The following is an 18,428-nucleotide window of genomic DNA, read 5'->3' as shown; positions in this document are numbered from 1 at the left end:
TGGATTTAGGAAATAGGAATGGAAAGGAAAACATGGAGGTTGTGGTTTAGAGCACTGGGGAAATTTACTAACAAATGACTGAAAATTCCACAAAAAAGAGACCTGATTCCCCTGACCCCCCTCATCTTGACCTCTTGTTCTCCACATCCTTCATGACTGATGTGACTGAAGAGGGCAGACACAGCTGAGTACACATGTCAGGTGGGCAGTGATTAGATGGGGTGTGTGAGCATGTTAAGGACACTGCGTGTGCACTGAGGCATTTATCAAGTGCCTGCTGTATACAGTCCTCACCTGAGTAATTCATCCTCACATGTGTGCCCCCACACTGTATGTGTAGCTCTGTATGTGTAGGGTAAGAGCAAATGACAAATGGAGTAAAACATTAACTGTGGGTGAATCTGGGTAAAGGTTTTCGTTGTGCTAGTCTTATTTTTGCAAAGTTTTTCAACTTCCTAATGATTTTATCCCACTCACCCTGAGCCCTGTGGAGACTTCTCTCCCAAGAACATTTCAGGCTCCTCATTGGGGCAGACAGGAAGCCCAGGGACTCTCTGCCTTCACATTTGGGGACAGAGAACCACTTGGAACCAGAGAGGAAAATGCATGAGCGTCTCAGCCTTGTTTTTCTCTAGGAGATGGCTGCTGACCTGGAACAGGGCCCAGTGGTGCCCCACGGCCGTGCTCCATCTCGGGGACACTTCCTCTTCAGGATTTTCCGCAGCCGGCTCCAGGCTCTGGCAGGCGGGTGGGACACGGCTTCCCGCCTTCAGAGACAGCGGGAGCTACTCATGTACAAAAGGTAACAACACTGGAGTCTGTCATTCATTTTCAGCCCCCTGCTCCCCAGCCTGTGGTGGTGGCTTCTTGGGGTTCTGTGGAGAAGCAGGGCCTGGAGATATGAAAAACACTTGGGAGTAAAGCTTTTTGCTCAGACCCAGGATCAAAATGTTGGAAAGAACTCATGTCAAAAGAAGGAAGACCTTGTGTGCTCAGAGAATGAGATGCTGGAACCCTCCAGATAGTCAGACTGGTGTCCTGCCTCTTATGTAACTTACATTTTGGTTTTGGGTCACATCTTTTGAGTGTCTATCATAGGGTTCATGTGCTCAGCCAGCCACAGGCTGGGGACAATGGGGGCTGCAGATCACACTCTGATTCCAAGAGTGAATTGGGAGGGTCCTTGCAGCCTTGAGATCTAAGTTCTCAAGAAGCAAAGTTAGGTGATGCCTCCACCCTTGATGCACTGCCTCTTCTCCAAGAATCCTCCTCGGACTCCCTCCGTCTGTCCTTGTCGGCAACCCCCGGGCAGAACAACCAGCCACCCCTGACTGCACTGAGTTCTTCCACTTGGTCAACTCTGAGCTGGTAAGTGCCATGCAAGTGACCTTGGGACTCAGGGATGAGGCGCAATCGGTCACTCAGGGCTGGTCCTGAATTCATGAGTGTGTCTGGTCAATTGGAGCTACTAGTAATTGCCACAGGCGGGTCCTGACCACGTGGGATGTGGAGCCGTGTTGGCTGGAGCTGGGTGTGCAGGCCCTCACCCACCACCACCACGGGCCAGTGAATGCAGGCGGGGGCTCGCTGCCTCCTCCACAGGACCGTCTCGGCCTTGTTGGACCCATGAATGTTGCAATCCATTTGCTCACCATGCATCTCTCTTTCCATTTTTGACTCTGAGTGATGCTGTGACCACACTGTTGCCACCAGGTGGCCCCGTTTCCTTCCATTTTGCAGGTGGCTCAGTGGGGGTGGGGGGTGGGGGGCTCTGATCTTACTCGGAGGGTCAGTAAGGTGACAAATAAACATGCCCCCTCCTCACTTCAGGGAACAGCTTCTACCCCGGAGATATTTTTCTAGTTTTTGGAAAAGCACAGCTATGACTAGAGATTGAACTAGGGCTCCATCCAGTACACAGAGCTGCTCCCCTGCCTCACTGGGTACCCGGACACTTGGAGGCCCCCCACCCCCTGTGTTGGCACCAGAGCGGGCAGGCTTGGGGGAAATCGTGTTGCTCAGAGAAGTGTGGAGAGGCAGTGAGCAGGGGCAGCCCTCCAGGGTCCATGGTGGTGCTGTGAACAGGCAGCTGTCTTCACACCTCCACCTGTCAGACACCATCCTCATCTTCCCACCATTGGCTGCTCTCCCACTGACCTGTACTATTTTGCAGAGAAACTTGGGTTCCCACGGAGGTGCCCTGACGCACGACGTTACCGTCCACTTCTTCAGGGTAATTCCCTTCCCCTCTACCTCCCACCTGGCCGTGCAGGAAGCCACAGTGTCTTTCAGGGCTTGGGTTCATGTGCAAACCGCTAAACTTCTGGCACATTCTCTTCTATAGGGGCTCCTCCAGGCCTGCTCACGAAGCAGAGACCCCACCCTGACAGCCAACCAGATCCTGACCGTCTGTCAGACCGAGTGCCCCTTGGTTTTAACCTCTGCTCTGGTAGGCCCAGCTCTCCTGCTGGAGGTGTTGTCTGTTCCCAATTAAATCTCATCCCAGTTACTATAATTCAAGAGAAAACTTGGGGAGAAGTGGGGGTAGGGAGAATATGTCAGGACACAGGTGGGGTGACAGGTCCCCTGGCTGCCACCCTGGGCCTGCCTCGGGCAGCATGGACCCGCAAGTGTGAAGGAGCAGCCTTCCCGCATGTGCCTGGGCACTGGCTCAGCACCTGCTGTTCAGCGTTGGCTGAGGTTGGGCGGTATCGGCCTGTGCTCTCCTGTGGGTGTCACTTTGTGTTCGCTGCATCTGCCGTCTCGGCTGCTGTCTCAGGATGAACAGAGGCTACCTCAGCCCCTGCCAGAGGCCTTGGGTGGGACCTTTGGGTGCCGTTGCTGGCTGTCTTAGCACCCTGACCACACAGCTTTCTCTGTTGAAGTAGCAGCGTGGAACTTGAGCTACTTCACAGGCAATGGTGGTGTTTCCCCTGTAGCTCAGTGGGTGACCTGTCCCGTGTTGCTCAGCAGGGATATTGGGGAACTGGCTGAGCTATTGGACAGTGTGGCCGACTCCACGCACAGGCACCTCTTTAGGCAAGGTTTCTGGCTTCCAATCCTTGTCCTTGGCACAGGCAGATGAGGGTGCCCCACGGAACGGCTCTGAGCCTTCCTGAGATGGAGTGCACAAGATGTTGCCCATGACCTTCTGAAGTGTTAGGTAGATGTGAGCTGGCCTGGGGGTGGTGTCAGCTGGTGGAGTGGACATACCTCTCTTGCCCCAACCTCAGGACCTTGATCTATTGATTTGTGACCTTTCTCTCCGGCAGTTGTGGTGGCTGCGCCTAGAGCCTGAGCTTCTCTGTCGGTGGAGGTGCTTCCAGAGCCCGCTGCCCCGAGAGCTGCAGAGGCTGCGTGACGCCTGGCAGTTTGCCAGTAGGTGGGTGCTGACAGTGGGGCATGGGGAGAAAGTGCTCTGGGTTATCTCCATGGATACCTTAGGGTGTTCACAGGGTGCCTGGTGGGCAGGTGCTACAGGACCCAGCGGCAGAGCTGATCTGACAGGTCCCTGAGTGAGAATTCAGGAATGTTTTGGGAAAGACCGATTTCAGCCTAAGTAATCAGTTAAACCCTGCTCAGGTTTCTGAGCCTGAGTGACCTGGTTGACCCACTCTCCTGGGACTGCTGGGCCAATGGTCTCCAGTATCCTGCTGGATGTGTGGTGCTATGAGGTCATCGAAGGAATCTCAAGTCCCCATCTAGCCGCCTTTCATTTCTGTGACTTGCGTTTTTATCCCTGATGTGCACGTCTCCCTGCAGGGTCAGGGGTGCTCAAAATCTGCTCAGGAAACAAGGCAGGCAAGTCCTGCCCACCCACCTCCTTCTACAGAGTAGATGGTGCGTTCCACCCCATTATGAATTTCCAGCCTGTTTTTCACCGGCCGCAGAACCTTTCTGAGCAGCACCGCAGTCAGTAGGGTCCGAGCCGCACACTATGGGCCATGGGCCTCGGCTCAGGCACTGGGACCAGTGCCTGGTCAGGTCCTACCGCGCCTCGTGTCCAGGGCACAGGCATCCTGCAACCAGAAACTGGACCCTAAACCAAGGATGAGCCCATGACAGGCTTGGGCTCTGCAGGCTGTTTCTGCCGACTCTGAGCCCCTCATGGCTCACCCTAGGCGGGTGGGTCTGCACTGTGACGGTTTTGGGAACAAGGACCTTAGGTTTTCAGTGACTTGATTGACAGGCTTCTGTGATGACACACATCTCTCTTCTTCCCAGCCTCCTGTCCCCCGACACAGAGTCCCCTGACACAGTGTCCCCCACCTCGGGCCCGGCCTGGGTCTCTGCTGCTGCGCTGCACTTTACGATTCAACAAGCTGGGAAAGGGAGTCTGAGGAGAGGCCTGGAGAGGCTGCGCTGCCCCACGGAGGAGGCAAGGACAGCTCTTCTCTCTCTCCCTCCCCAGCAGGCCCGCTGTCAGTGTTCTGGTCAGTGGTGTTTCTCAGAGCTCACCTAATGACTGAGCTTTCCCAAGCACAGACAGGAGGAAGTTTGGAGATTCTGACACTTTATTTGAAAGTAAATATGCTGGGTTTAAGATTTCATAAGACTTTGACTCTCAAGTTTATTAGTAAAAAGAATATCTTAGTTTCATTTTTGAAGTGCGTTCATTGATCTTTTTCTTATTCACATCACAACCCCGGGCAGGGCTGTCACCTGTCCAGTGGAACCTGGTGTCCATTTCCACACCCTGGGTTCACATGCACCAAAGTTCGGCACTGGCCGAGAGACAGGGCAGGTGGAGGGCAGGTGCTCTGAGTCCAGGCTGGCACCTTGAAATGTCCCTACTGGGAGTTGTGGGACTGTCTGTAGCCAGGGCACTCGAGGCCACCTGTCAGCTCAGCACGTGTCCACCTGCTGGACAACTAAATCATTTGCTGAGCCAATCTATTTTTGGTGATTAATGAAGTAAAAAACCTACAAATAAGATTCTTCCATGATTGTTTTCAGGTGGTTCTGTTGGAAGGCCTGGTGACAGGCCTGACCAAGGGGACAGGACAGGGTCCACAGAGGCGCCATCCAGCCTGGGTGTGCCTGCGGTCAGGGTCAGAGGGGTGGGATGTAGCCTGTGGGTTTACCACCAGAGTTTTACCAACATTTCTGGACACAAAGCCAGGGAACAAAGCTGAGCTGGTGGCTCACTGCACAGATGAGCTACCTGTGGTGGGGACACACACCAGGGAGACCCCTGGCAATAGCCTGGTTTAAAGACGAGCATAAAAATGATCAGTCAGTAATAATTTTACACAATTTCTGCTTAAACGTGTGAATTTTTCTTTCTGAGAAGATCCACGTAGAGGAAAAGTGTGTGTCCTGGGCCTGTAAGTGGTGGTGAGGGACGCTGCGTTCCACACCCAGGACTGCGTGGTGGGGACGGCCGGGTGACCTCACGTTGCAGGTGTCCTGTTTGTATTTGCAGCTGCTGGCCGTCCTGTTTTTCTTTTCCTTGATGGGCCTGCTGTCGACATACCTGACCCCGCACGTATGTTATCCCTCACGTGTCAGGGTTCTTCCCCAGGCTCTTGAAGCTGCTGGTCCTCTTGAGGGGGAGGAGGGAGGCGGGGGAGGCCTGTGCTCACTGGAGTAGGAGCGCCTTGGCCTTGGCCTTTGTTTTGATGTCTTACTTCAGCACTTGGGCCCCAGGGTCCCTGGCCACCTCCTCCTGCCGGCGTTCCCTCCATCAGAGGCCTTGAGCGACACACTCTGTCACAAGGAAAGGCTCCCTTCTGTGAAGAGGGTCGCCCCTCTTCCCCATGTGCCCAGCCTGAACCCAGCAAGAACATTCAGCTCTGCAGCCACTGCCGTCCGAGTCATTCTTCCTCTTCTGTGGGTCACAGGCTGGCAACTGCCTGACGGCTTTGGACGTTTGTGCCGAGATCTTGGGGTGTTTGGAGAAGAGGAAGGTGCCCTGGCTGCCGCTCTTTCGGTTGACAGAGACAGGTAAGAAATCCACTGAGACCTGATAGCCAATGGTCTCTAGTCATCCGCCATTGGCCAGGAGCGCAGTTGACCCAGCAGGGTCCGACTGTGGCTTTTGACATTTGAGTCCCTTCAGAAGCAATTTTCAAATAGTTATCTTCTTGCAAAGCATATAAACCCTACATTTTCATCAGGACAAAAACGTATAAAAGAATTTAGTGGAGCACCGAGGACCCCAGGGTGGCACTGAGCTATCGTGTGGGGGTCCACCTGCCTGGCCCACAAAGGTACACAAGGTCCTCTGAAGACACCGGTCCTGGGGGGTGGCAACCAGGGCTGACTGAGCCCCTTGGGTTGTAGATGCCGGCCTGGGTCACCTCCTCCTCCTCCTGGCCCCGGACCAGCATGTCAGGCTGCTGCCAGTCGCCTTCTACAGGTAACTCCCTGTTCTGGTCAGACCACAGTGGGTCTCCCTCCAGATGGCAGAGGTGGCCTGGAACTTCCTGTGCCAACTGCCCTTCTCTGGGAGGTCTTGGTGTCACCTGACATCTAGTCTCGCCATCAGCCTCCTCCCCTACTTTGACGAAGACGCCCTCACCCAGGATGCTGCCTTCCTGCACACTGCAGTGGACATGTATCTCAAGCTGCTTGGCCTCTTCGTAGCCGGGGAGACAGGTGTACTCGCGACTCTGGCCAGCAGGACCCAGGAGCTCCAGGGCCAGGCAGGTGAAAGGGTGGGCTGTCCGGGCAATTGGCACATCCCCCGGGCCCACATCCTACAACCCAAGGGGCAGAGGGCACATCCCACGGGCCCACATGGCAAGCTCTCAGGTGATGACCCCTCCTGGCACACGTGTGGGCACCTGACTGTGGCTCTGTCTGTTCTCTCTAGGGCTGCCCTGTCGGCCTGATAACAAAAGCTCGTCTTTTTCTGCTGCAATCAATACCTCGGTGCTCCAGAAAGAGCTTCTCTAACATGGCAGAGGTAACACCTAAGTGTTCCCCATGGTGTTTTCTCCCCAGGGTGTTTGTGCATAATCCAAATCACTATGCAAGTGTGAGGATGCGGGGGCCCAACACATGGCCACTTTCTGGTCAGCTCTGGTCACCAGCTCCCCCCCATGCCTTGGTGTTGGGGCTGTGCTGCACTGAGCATGGTGTTTTCTTGCAGCTGCTGGCCACTCGTGGAGACTGTGACCCCGAAGTGAGTGCTGCCCTCCTGAGCAGGCAGCGGGACGTGTGGGACACTGGCCTCTCCCAGGAGCCCTGCCTCTTCTGACTGGACCCGCACATGCACTGCTCCTTTGTAAATAATTTATTACGAGCATGACGTGGAGCTCTTGTTGCACGAAAAAATGGATTACAAACCTCCGTGGCTGCTTGCGTGAGGAACAGGACTCTTTAAAATTTGTGTCTGGCCCCAAGTCCATGTTCATAGGAAAATAAACTGCTGGTCCCAGAATGGATGCAGAAAGGCTACCTCAGCCTTGCACTGCGCCCCCACCTTCCAGCACAGGGTGAGGTCCAGCATGGGGTCTCTCAGAGTGAGCCAAGCTGTGCGCCTTCAGGTCTCATGGGAGGAACTACCAAAGTCGTCCTTCCACCCCACCTACCACCTGTTGAGTTTAGGTGCTGAGCACCTTCAGGTGGGCTCAGGCTTCACAGCCTGGCCCTCTGTGGTCCTGGGCGATGGCTCCAGGGGCAGGGCCTTGTCTTGGGTCTGCGTCAGAGGGTGGACCATGGACATATGCACGTTAAGATTGTGAGCCTTCTCGAACCGCCGGCCACACTGGTCACAGGCAAAGTCCAGCTCAGTCTCAGCCTTGTGTTTGGTCATGTGGTACTTGAGGGATGCCCGCTGCCGGCACTGGAACCCACAGACTTCACACCTAGGGGACAGGGGGAGTGAGCAAGGATCTGGGTGCCTGTGTGGCCACCAGGAGACCCCAGGTCACACTTACTGCAGAGGCTTGGCTCCCGAGTGCCGCATCTGGTGGACAAGGAGGTGTTTCCGCTGCTTGAAGGTCTGTCCACACTCATCACAGATGTAGTTCCGCACCTCTGAGGAGAGACAGGTGAGCACAGGCCCCAGAAAGCCCACCTTCCGGGCTTTCTACACTCAGTGCCCAAGCAGGGGACCTTGCTGACCTGACTTTACTCAGATGAGACAATTTTCATACAAATCATTAGCGGAGCCCTGCAACCCATGTCTGGAGCTTCCTCTAAATCCACTGCACGGTGGAAGCCAGTTTTCTTAAACGTCTTAGAAGGTCCTCTACCTACTTGAGCACAGATTCTCAGAGGAGCCACGTCACAAGGTCTCAGGTACTGCCACTCCACATGGGACCCCCAGGGGAGCCCCCATCCTGGAAGTCAGTTTCTTAGACTCTTGAACAAAAACCAAACAGTCAAACTATACGACCGATCTGATCCTGGACAGTAGGTGTATGTGTGGTTCTTGTGTTTCCTGACGTGGGTGATGTGGGTCACACCATGAAAATGATGAATCTGTATCAGCCCAGGTTGTGACATAAAGAAGTGGTGGCCCTTGAGCTGACGGTGGTGGCTGCATCTGAGCCTTTGTCTCACTATTTCTACAATGCATGTGGCTTCCTCTTATCCCCAAAACATGACTTTTTAAAAAATTTAAAACCCACCACAATTCATGCACAGAAAGGCACAGGGATTTCTTTGCTGCCAGTTCCACACTGACCAACTGAGCTGACTTGTCAACACTGCAGCCCACGAACAACACACTACCCACGAGGCCAAGATGGGGACCCTGGGGCTGTTCCCATGAGGGGGTCAGGGCATGCACCTGTGTGGATGAGCTTCACATGCCGCTGTAGGTAGCGGTCAATCATGAACACCTTGTTGCAGCCAGGGTGGGGACAGGGCCTCTCGCGGACTTCTTCATGGTGCTCCTTTATGTGCTTCTGCAGGGGAACAGTGAGGCCCTGAGTGCTGGGCTGGGCCTGGACAGCAGCTCACCCACCACACAGCACCTGCCGCCTCTGAGCCCTGTGCACCACCCTCGAAGGGACAGACCCACTATCCCTCACTGAAGACAGGTGCTTTCCCAAGAGCAAAGGCTGATGCATCCTCCCCCATGCAGCATGGCAATGGCGGGGTCGCTTCACATCTCCATTTCCCCAGGTTCACAGGCACCCGTGGGTGAGTCTGGGCCTGACACCTCCCCCCGCTCCCGCAGACTCCTGCCCTGGCTTCAGTAGCACCTTCCTTACCTTCATGCCATCAGCCCCTCGGTACACAGCTGTGCAGCCTTGATATGGGCACTTGTAGATGGTGGGCAGCTCCTCCCTAAAACACAGGGCACATGGAGCTGCCGCCCCGGCCGCACCCCCGGCCGTGCAGCCCACACCCGCCTCACCTCTCACAGCGCAGCTTGTTCTTCCAGCCCGGCTTCGGGCCAGGCTTCTTTCGGATTTTTGGTTCTTCAGGCTTCTTGGCCTCTTTGCTCCCATTCTTTTTACCAGAGACTCTGGGGGGGAAAAAAGGTAAATCAGATGCAGTGATAGGTCTGACTCTGTACATGGGTCTCACTTTCCTTCATGTTCTCCGATATGATTCAGCTTCCAGGGCTAGCCTGCTTCAGTCTATGTGCTAACTGGGTGCCCTGAACTGGACCCTCAGCCACCAAAGCCAGAACAACTCAGCAGGCAGATGCTCGGTACTGCCCCGATGGGAGGGCCAAGTGCAGGGACAGTGACTACAGAAGTGGGTTTTTAGGACTGCCGTCTTACACCCTATTCTAAATATCAAAACCAAACACGAGACGCCATGGAAAAAGGTGGAATACAGAAGCTTTAGGGGTCAGGCCCTGGACCAAAACAACCATTAAGCTAGAAAAAAGATCAGATCCAGCAGCCGTGGAACTTTGGACCCTGATGGGAGACTCACAGCAACCAGAAGTCCTTGAGGGGCAAGTGCTGCCTCTGGGAAGAGTGCTCTATGTGCTCCACCGGCTGCCACCCCACTCAGCTCTGCCACGGGCCAGAGTGGGCCATGGGACTTGGTGCGTGACCAGTAGGGTCTAGTAAAAGTTTAGAGAACACACGTCTTCCTTTTTGGACCCAGACATTTAAGGTACTTGGTCAGAAATGGAAGGGAGCCCTGGCTGGTGTGGCTCATTTGGGCATCATCTTGTGCACCAAAAGGTGGCTGGTTTGATTCCTGGTCAGGGCACATGCCTAAGGGTGTGTATGAGGCAGCCCGTCAATGTTTCGCTCTCAAATTGATATTTCTCTTTCTCCCTCTCCCTTCCTCTCTAAAAATAAATCTTTAAAAAAGGGGGGGGGGGGACATCTGTAATACTTTCAACAATAAATATGTTATAATTAAAATAAAGTTAAAAAGAAATAGAAGGGAGCACCTGGGGCCATGTGTGACTAGCCATAGCTGACATCATCTTCAATGGTTAGAGACTAAAAAGTTCCCTCTGAGATCAAGAAAATAATGCTGGACATTCTAGCCAGAGAGATTAGGCAAGAAAAAATAAAAGCCATCTAAACTAGGAAGGAAAATTACCTCTATTCACAGATGACATGATTTTATATATAAATAACCCTACAGAGTCCCCACACAAAATAAATTCAGCCAAGTTGTGGGGTGCAAAATCAGCACACAAACACCAGTTCTATTTCTACACGCTAACAACAAACAACCCAAACGGAAATTAAGGAAATTCATTTGCAATCACATCAAAAATAATAAGTAAGGAATGAACTTAACCAAGGAAATGAATGACTTATACACTGAAAACTACAAAACACTGATGAAAGAAATGAAAGGCCTACATAAGTGGAAAGGCATCCCATATTCATGGATTAGAAGACTATTAAGATGGCAATGCTTCTCCCAAAGCAAACCACATATTTAATCTATCTAAATCCCATTGGTGTTTTTAGTAAGGAAAAAAAAATCCAAAATTTCACGTTGAATTTCAAGGGACCCGAATAGTCAAACAATTTTGAAAAACTGATGGGAGGACTCAACTTCCTGAATACAAAATTTGCTACAAAGTTACAATAATCAAAACTGTGGTGCTTGCATAAAGACAGATGCGTAGACCAATTGAATAGAATTAAGAGGATAGAAATAAACCTCAAAAGTACAATCAACTATTTTCAACAAGAGTGCCCAGATTACTCTACAGGGAAAGGACAGTCTCCAACAAAGGTGCTGGGAAACAACATCTACACGCAGAAAGAAACTACCCTAATGTACGCTACATACAAAAGTTAACTCGGATCAAAGGCCGGAATATGAGCTAAAATTATAAAGCTCTTGGAAGAAAACAGCAGTAAGTCTTCATGATCTTAGACTTGGCAATGGTTTCTTTTTTTTTATTTTATTGATTTTTTACAGAGAGGAAGGTAGAGAGATAGAGAGTTAGAAACATCGATGAGAGAGAAACATCGATCAGCTGCCTCCTGCACACTCCCCACTGGGGATGTGCCCGCAACCCATGTACATGCCCTTGACCGGAATCGAACCTGGGACCTTTCAGTCCGCAAGCCGACGCTCTATCCACTGAGCCAAACCGGTTTTGGCAATGGTTTCTTAAATATGACACAAAAGCACAGGCAGCAAAAGTAAAAATAGGTAAACTGGACTTCGAAATCATTAGTTTTGCACACCAAATGACACGACCAAGAGAATGAAATAGATGACCCACTGAATAGGAAAAACTACCTTATAACTCAATAGCAAAAAGACAACCCAATTAAAATATAGGCAAAGGACTTGGAGGGCATTTCTCCAAAGAAGATATAAGCATACACGTGGCGCTGGCTGAGTAGCTCAGTTGGTTAGAGTGTTGTCCTGATAATCCAGGGTTACAGGTTCTATCCCAGTTAGGGCACATACAAAAGTCAATCAATGAATGCATGGATAAGTAGAACAAATTGATGTTTTTTCTCTTAAAAAAAATGTGAAAAGATGCTCAATATCACTAATCATTAGATAAATGCAAAGCAAATTAACAATGAGGTACCACTTCCACCCATTAGGATGACTGTACCTCAGTGTTCAGAGCATTATTCAACAATAACCAAAAGGTGAAAACAACCCAAGATGTGGTTAAGCTCCGACTCGGGCTATAATATGGTAAATCTCAAAAGGAGCCAATCACAAAAGGACAAATATAATCCCACTGAGGTCCCTAGAATCAGTACCTAGACTAGAGGTTGTCAGGGCCGGGGGAGGACAGGGAAGTCATTGCTTAATGTGTACAGAGGTTCTGCTCAGGGTGGTGACAAGTTTGTAAATAGTGGTGATTGTTGCACAACATTGTGAATGTACTTAATGCCACTGAACTTAAAAATGGCAAACTGTGTTGCCAAAACCAGTTTGGCTCGGTGGATAGAGCGTCGGCCTTTGGACTAAAGGGTCCCAGGTTCGATTCCGGTCAAGGGCATGTACCTGGGTTGCAGGCACATCCCCAGTGGAGATGTGCAGGAGGCAGCTGATCAATGTTTCTCATCAATGTTTCTAACTATCTCTCTCCCTCTCTGTAAAAAATCAATAAAATATATTTTTTTAAAAATGGCAAACTGTGTATGTTACCACAAATTGTAAAGAAGGGTTATAAATAGTTGTCCTCCCTTTAATGAGAAGATTAAAAGAACCTTTTTGATGACTGCGCAGGCTTCTCTCCTTGTCTCAAGTAACTGTGCTTTGAACCTGGCTGCGTGTCCCGATCGCTGGCCTGTACCCTCACTGAGTGGCATGGCACCTGTCGGCTGCACTGACAGGTAATTTGCCATTTCCCTCCCACCCTGGACTACATTTGCAGAGAGCAGGAGGCTTCAGGGAGCCTGTGGGTTTCACAGGTGGATGGGACGGCTGGGGGTGGGGGTGGGGAGCCTCAGGGCTGCACACTGACTGCTGTCTTCCCAGAGCTGCCTATTGTCCTGTTTCTCCGTAACCCATGTCAGAACTTCAAGAAAAAGAACTCGTGATTGCTTCTCAATCTGTCTCTGCCTTTTCTTGGCTGACGGTGTGTGCTTGTTTCACTGTGCTGTGAAATGCTGAAGGACAGTGCCCATGTCGGGCATCGACACTGCAGGGGTTTGAGGTTAATGGGCACAGGGTTGGGAAGAAAGTGACACAAGTAAAAATCGTCCCTTCCTGCCAGGACCCTACGTTCTACCTGCAGAGACAAGTCCTTGAAAAGAGAAGGTCAACACAAGGTCACAGAAGCTCCCCAACAAGGAAGTGGCATAGAAATCGGTGCCCGAGGCAGAGCTGTGAACAAGTGCAGGGCTGAGTCCAACCCCAGAGACTCGGCACCAAGAGCAGGAATCAGAGGCTGGCTGGGTGGTGTGGCCGTGAGCAGGACTGGCACAAGGCAGGCAAAGAGCTCCAAAATGAGGCTGGGTCATGCCCACGGGCTCCTGCCATCTCACCTGGACGTCAGCTCCCTCACGAATGACACTGAGGCCAGGGCCCAGCGCTGTCCTGGGGAGGCCTCAGCTCCCTCAGCAGCCACACTGCACTGGGCTTGGCAGGCTGACCCAAACACCATGTGCGGGGAGCACAGACGCGGCATCCAGCTCCCCGATGGACACCAGCCCCAGGCCTTGCACCAAGACCCACTTACTTCTTTTCTGGGTAGGGCTCAAAGGACTCATCTGAGGACTGGGTGTGCTGCTTCCTGTCATTGTCGTCTTCACTCAGGAAGTCCCTAGGACAGAAGAGAGAGCCTTTAGCAAAGCCCTGGGTGGGTGACAGATCCAATGCGACTTCCTGCCTGCAGACACCATACAGATTCCCACAGTCCATGTTTTAGTTCTGAAAAGGCTGAAAGAAACCTAAAAGCCCCCAATATCTACCCCATCTCCTAACATGCTCTCCTCACATCAGGACCCCAAACTCAGAAGGAACCTCTCCAGGCCCCAGGCGGGTGTGAAGACCCCATAGGTAGTGGGCTTCTGAGTAGTGGACGCTCAGAACAGCCCTCACCCTGTGAGCACCTGTCCAACTGACAGGTCAGCTGACAGCCATTCCAAAGGTCACAAAGGCCAGAAAAAGCTCTATGCCTGTAACCTTCGCCCTCAAGTATGAACCACTGTTCACTCTTGGCTCGCCATGGCCTTCCCCTTCGGCCGCCACCCGTCAGACAGAGAACGGCTCGAGGCTGCAAGACCCCCGGGCACGCCTGGTCCCGGGTGTTTCTGGCACATACCCTCGGGTTCTTCCGGCACCTTGGCCACTGGTGCCCCACTGGAGCTGCACTAAAACTGTCCTACTCTACGGACAAGGGTGCATCTGCCTTGCAGCCACAGCTCATGGGGTCAGGCTGGAAGGGTCTGAGGTGCCTGGCTCCGCGGCAGGGGGGCCAGAGCAGACAGCCCCCGTCACACTTGTGCCACGACAGGGCCAGAGGCTGCGTCCTCTGCTCGAGGAGCATGGGGCCAGCACAGAACTAAGGCCTGAAGGAGACCAGGGGCAGCAGCAGGGGGTGCCCCCGGGACCCTCCCAGGAGCTCTGCACACGCAGGTCCCGCTGCCTGGTAGCTGCATCAGCGGGGTGCCCTCTGGGACCCAGGGAGCCCCGAGTCAGGACCGAGAAGCCTAGAAGCACCCCTGGCCAGGACATGGACAGCGAGCCCCTAGGATGGTAGAGTTTGGTTTTCCAAGGAGAAATTTTAGGCTGTTTAAACCCACTCTTCTCTCACCCCTCAGAAAGGTCACTGAACTCGTCTTTTACCCGATCATCCGAGGTTGAAGATGGAAGCTGCTTCTCACCCAACTGCCCTGAGAAACAAAGAACAAGGCTCCTGTTACCAACTGGTGCGTAGGCAGGGCTCCCAGCAAGGAGGCATTGCCGCCTGACGACAGAGCCTTCCTTGTGAGCTTGGGGTCATCCAGCCTCACATCCCACCACCTCCCAGCTCCATCCCCCACAAGGTCCCAACACTGCCATCCTCACAGGCCACCCGTGTCCAGCACAGGCAGCGCCGAGCACCCGACACCCAGCGACTGTCACCGCTGCTGACCTCCTCCCCAGGGGTTCCGATGCAGCCATTTCCGGGGGGACGACTCACACGTCATGAATGGATCGCGTGCACAGTTTAAAGAGCCGTGCAGCCTAAGGACCCTCCGCACAGCCCCTCTTCCTCCAGCCTGTGCATCGCCCTCTCCGAGCCACCCTGGGAGTGGCACTTTTTGAAAGGACTCGCACTCGAGTGGCTGAGCGCCCACTGCAGACGGGCACACATGGCAACTGACAGGCAGGAGCCGGCCTGGCCCAACGTGATGTCCCTGAGCCACTGCACCACCCAAGGGCCTGTTTCCCTCACCACGCAGCGAAGGACCCTGTCCACACGTCCCACTGGGGTGTCACTAGGGTGCTGGCTGAGGCCCAGGAAATGACCCAAAACAGCCTCAGGCACAGCTGTCCTCTTCCCCCACCCCTTGCAACAAGGCCCCATTCTTCCTCCCTCGTCCCCTGGCCGGAGCAGGCGGTGAGGCGGGATAGCAGAGGCGTGCGCCTCACAGGCATGGCAGCACCGGGTCTCAGCCCTCCCTGCCGCCAGATGCCCACAAGACTCCGCCACCACTGCCCACACGTGCAGACATCCACTTCCTGCGAGGGCCCTGCTGGCTCAGGGGTAGGAATCCTAGTCTGACAGCCCAGAGAAGCTCGTACCTGGAGCCCCACTTGGGGGCAGGCTTGACTGGGGCAGGGGGATCGGCCCAGGCCCCACAGGGCTGCCATCTGAAGGGGGCTGGACCACGTCCGTGTTGGACAGCGTCTCCGTCTCAGCCCAGGCTGTGGTCGCTCCGCCCTGGGAGCACGGAGGGGTAGCCCCAGTGGGGTTGGACCTCCGATGCTGGGTGAGCCGGGGGGCTGTCTCCTTGTCCCACGTCCACTTGACCGACAATGCACTGTCCAGCAGGAGAGCCCCGCAGCTGGGGTCGGCGTCCATGGTGTAGTCGTGGCCTTGGTCGCAGCCCCACACAGCCTGGATGACACCGCAGTACTCGGAGGACAGCGTCCTCTGGAGGCTGGGCAGGGCCCCACAGCTGGCCGCGTGTCCATGCACCCACCCCACCAGGCCACGCAGACCTTCCGGGCTTGACGTGATCAGGTCCACTGAGGAAAGGCACAGAAGCAGCCCCCTGGCTGGTCAGCACCCAGTCCACGGGAGCCCACCTATACCCCCCGCTCCAGGGACGGGGACACTCACCCAAACACGCTCCCTCCTCGGCCTCTGTTGGGGGCTGGGCACCCACCCTGCAAAGGAGCAGCATGGACGTGAGTGGGGCCCGCAGCAAGCGGGGGGCAGGCTCGCTCCCTTTACCGGCTCTCCCACATGGGGCTGCCCCTGCCCCGCCATGCTGTCTCCTGACACTCAGAGCCCTCTCGGCCCTCACCTCCCACACCAGTCGCTCTGGGACTCCCACGTGTCCACTGCCACCACACCATGCCCCTCCCCCCCCCCCCCCCCCCACTGCACAGGTTCCCACCAGGCACTTCCTGTGCCAAGAACCGCACAGTACACCGGGGACTTAACCTGAGCACCCCCAAATGAACAAAGGAGGGAGCCCTACTGTGTGCAGGGCTTCCGGGGGCCCATCGGGGACACATTAACTCTCTGCAGGAAGGACTGGAGGAGGCCGTGGCACTGGTAGAACTGGGCGTGGCAGTTCTTGCAGACAAACTGAGACAAAGCTGGGTCCTGGTGGACAGCCACCCCTAGCAGGTGCTGGAAGTCCCTGACGAACACACGCTCCCCTGGGGGTGGTCTCTCGGAGATCTGCCCAGGTGCCCGGGCGGAGATGCTGCGGAGGCTCCGTGCAGAGAACTTCCCGTGGCAGAGGCGGCAGTGCCCCATGGCAAGAGCCCGGCCTGTTCCTGGGCAAGCACAGGAGACCATGAGTCAGGCCAGGCCAGACACAGCTCCAGGAGGGGAGCCCCGTGGCCAGTCAGGTCACAGGGAAGGGTACAGAGTCAATGTGCAAAAACCAGTCGGAACAAACTATCAGGAAGAGAAAGTAAGGAAACAATCCAATTTCCAATTGCATCGAAAAGAGTAAGTGCCCAGGAGTAAATTTACCCAAGATGGTAGAAGACCTGTACACGGAAAACTATGACACTGATGAAAGAAACTGAAGATACAAATAAATAGAAAAGTATTCTGTGAACTTGAAGAATTCATTATTGTTAAAATGTTCACACTACCCAAAGCATCTAAGATTCAACACTGTCCCTATCAAAATCCAAACAGCATTGTGAAAACTGATTTTGAGAGAGAGGAAAGGGGGACGGGCAGAGAGAGAAAAACATCGATTTGTTGTTTTGCTTATTTTACATTCATTGGTTGATTCCTTTTTTTAAATCCCCACCCGATGAAATATTTTTCATTGATTCTAGAGAGAGAGGAAGGGGGAGGGGAGAGAGAGAAACATCAACGTGAGAAATGTCGGGCCAGTTGCCTTCTGTAAGCACCCTGACGGGGGACTGAACCTGAACCTGAACCCTAATGTATCAGGACGACAACGCTGGAACCAACTGAGCTATCCAGCCAGGTCCAACAGCACTGCTAACTAAATAGAACTAACAATCTTAAAATGTACACGGAACCAGAAGAGACCCCAAAGAGCCAAAGCTGGAGGCATCACAATTCCTTATTTCAAACGGTATTACAAAGCGAAAGTGATCAAAACAGTGTAGCTTTGGCATAAAATCAGACACATAACGGAAGGGCAGAGGACCCAGAATTAAACCCGTGCATACAGGGTCAATTAGTGTATGAGCAGGGCGCCAAGAACACACAATGGTGGGGAAACTGGAAAGCCACAAGCGAAAGATGACACCGGACCACTATCTTCGGCCACACACACACACACACACACACACACACACGTCAACTCTCTGCTCCCTCCCCCCTCCTCTCTGAGATCAATAAAAAAATAACCTTTAAAAAGTACAAACTCCCACCGATTAAAGAAGAAATGGTGTGCGGCCTGGTGACTAATTCACGGCGCTGCACTGTACACGTGGAACGTGCTGAGAGCAGAGCTTGAAAGTTCTCGGCATAAGAAAAGGGCTGCCGTTGCGAGATGATGGATGTCAACCGGGCCCTGCGTTCCTGTCACAACACTGACAGATGTCAATGACGCTGCGCATCTGAAGCTAATGTGATACATCAACGGTAGCTCAGTAAAAACTTTTTCCCGAAGAAAACTCTTAACGAATGTTTTTAAAATAAATGAACGCCTCCACAGCCGTGTAAGTTCCTAAAGGGAGCTAGAAGCGTCATCCCGAGGCCAGCGGGGAAGGACCGGGCACCCAGCTCCTGGGTCTCCATCCGTAGACAAGCACAGACAAGCAAATATGTGTATCTAAAAATTCCTCTCGCCTCTTTGTACAAACGGTAGATACTATACTTGGTATCCATCACTGTTGCCTTTTTTCACTTAAAACACATCTTGAAGACCCACATCGCTGCCTGCAGGGCTCCCTGCTCCTCC

The 18,428-nt window shown here is 53.4% G+C and overlaps 3 protein-coding genes across 3 annotated transcripts in view; 2 read left to right on the top strand and 1 right to left on the bottom strand.

Annotated features, from left to right (window-relative positions):
- Positions 1 to 7,204, top strand: part of FANCA (Fanconi anemia complementation group A) — a 37,070-nt gene extending 29,866 nt beyond the window's left edge. The window contains exons 30-41 of the mRNA XM_006754846.2: positions 636 to 802; positions 1,263 to 1,368; positions 2,174 to 2,233; positions 2,345 to 2,449; positions 3,273 to 3,382; positions 4,225 to 4,378; positions 5,426 to 5,488; positions 5,844 to 5,946; positions 6,286 to 6,361; positions 6,491 to 6,647; positions 6,818 to 6,910; positions 7,097 to 7,204. Of these exons, the coding sequence (XP_006754909.1) occupies positions 636 to 802; positions 1,263 to 1,368; positions 2,174 to 2,233; positions 2,345 to 2,449; positions 3,273 to 3,382; positions 4,225 to 4,378; positions 5,426 to 5,488; positions 5,844 to 5,946; positions 6,286 to 6,361; positions 6,491 to 6,647; positions 6,818 to 6,910; positions 7,097 to 7,204 (1,302 nt within the window). The remainder of the gene's footprint in view (positions 1 to 635; positions 803 to 1,262; positions 1,369 to 2,173; positions 2,234 to 2,344; positions 2,450 to 3,272; positions 3,383 to 4,224; positions 4,379 to 5,425; positions 5,489 to 5,843; positions 5,947 to 6,285; positions 6,362 to 6,490; positions 6,648 to 6,817; positions 6,911 to 7,096) is intronic.
- Positions 7,205 to 7,225: 21 nt separating this feature from the next.
- Positions 7,226 to 16,986, bottom strand: ZNF276 (zinc finger protein 276). Its single transcript, XM_006754831.2, has 10 exons — positions 16,506 to 16,986; positions 16,142 to 16,188; positions 15,601 to 16,047; positions 14,627 to 14,705; positions 13,550 to 13,633; positions 9,317 to 9,427; positions 9,171 to 9,246; positions 8,744 to 8,861; positions 7,887 to 7,986; positions 7,226 to 7,814 (listed from the first exon to the last, which is right to left on the bottom strand). Exons 1-10 carry the CDS (start codon positions 16,829 to 16,831, stop codon positions 7,568 to 7,570), a joined length of 1,635 nt encoding a protein of 544 aa, XP_006754894.1. The 5' UTR covers positions 16,832 to 16,986; the 3' UTR covers positions 7,226 to 7,567.
- The window catches only part of LOC102768865 (charged multivesicular body protein 1a), a 39,416-nt gene continuing 33,779 nt past the window's right edge, over positions 12,792 to 18,428 (top strand). The window contains exon 1 of the mRNA XM_015572061.1: positions 12,792 to 12,798. The gene's annotated coding sequence lies outside the window, so the exon portion shown is untranslated. The remainder of the gene's footprint in view (positions 12,799 to 18,428) is intronic.

Source organism: Myotis davidii, unplaced genomic scaffold (genome assembly GCF_000327345.1).
Source record: "Myotis davidii unplaced genomic scaffold, ASM32734v1 scaffold1453, whole genome shotgun sequence".
Classification (NCBI taxonomy): domain Eukaryota; kingdom Metazoa; phylum Chordata; class Mammalia; order Chiroptera; family Vespertilionidae; genus Myotis; species Myotis davidii.
This window is presented reverse-complemented; position numbering and strand designations above follow the sequence as displayed.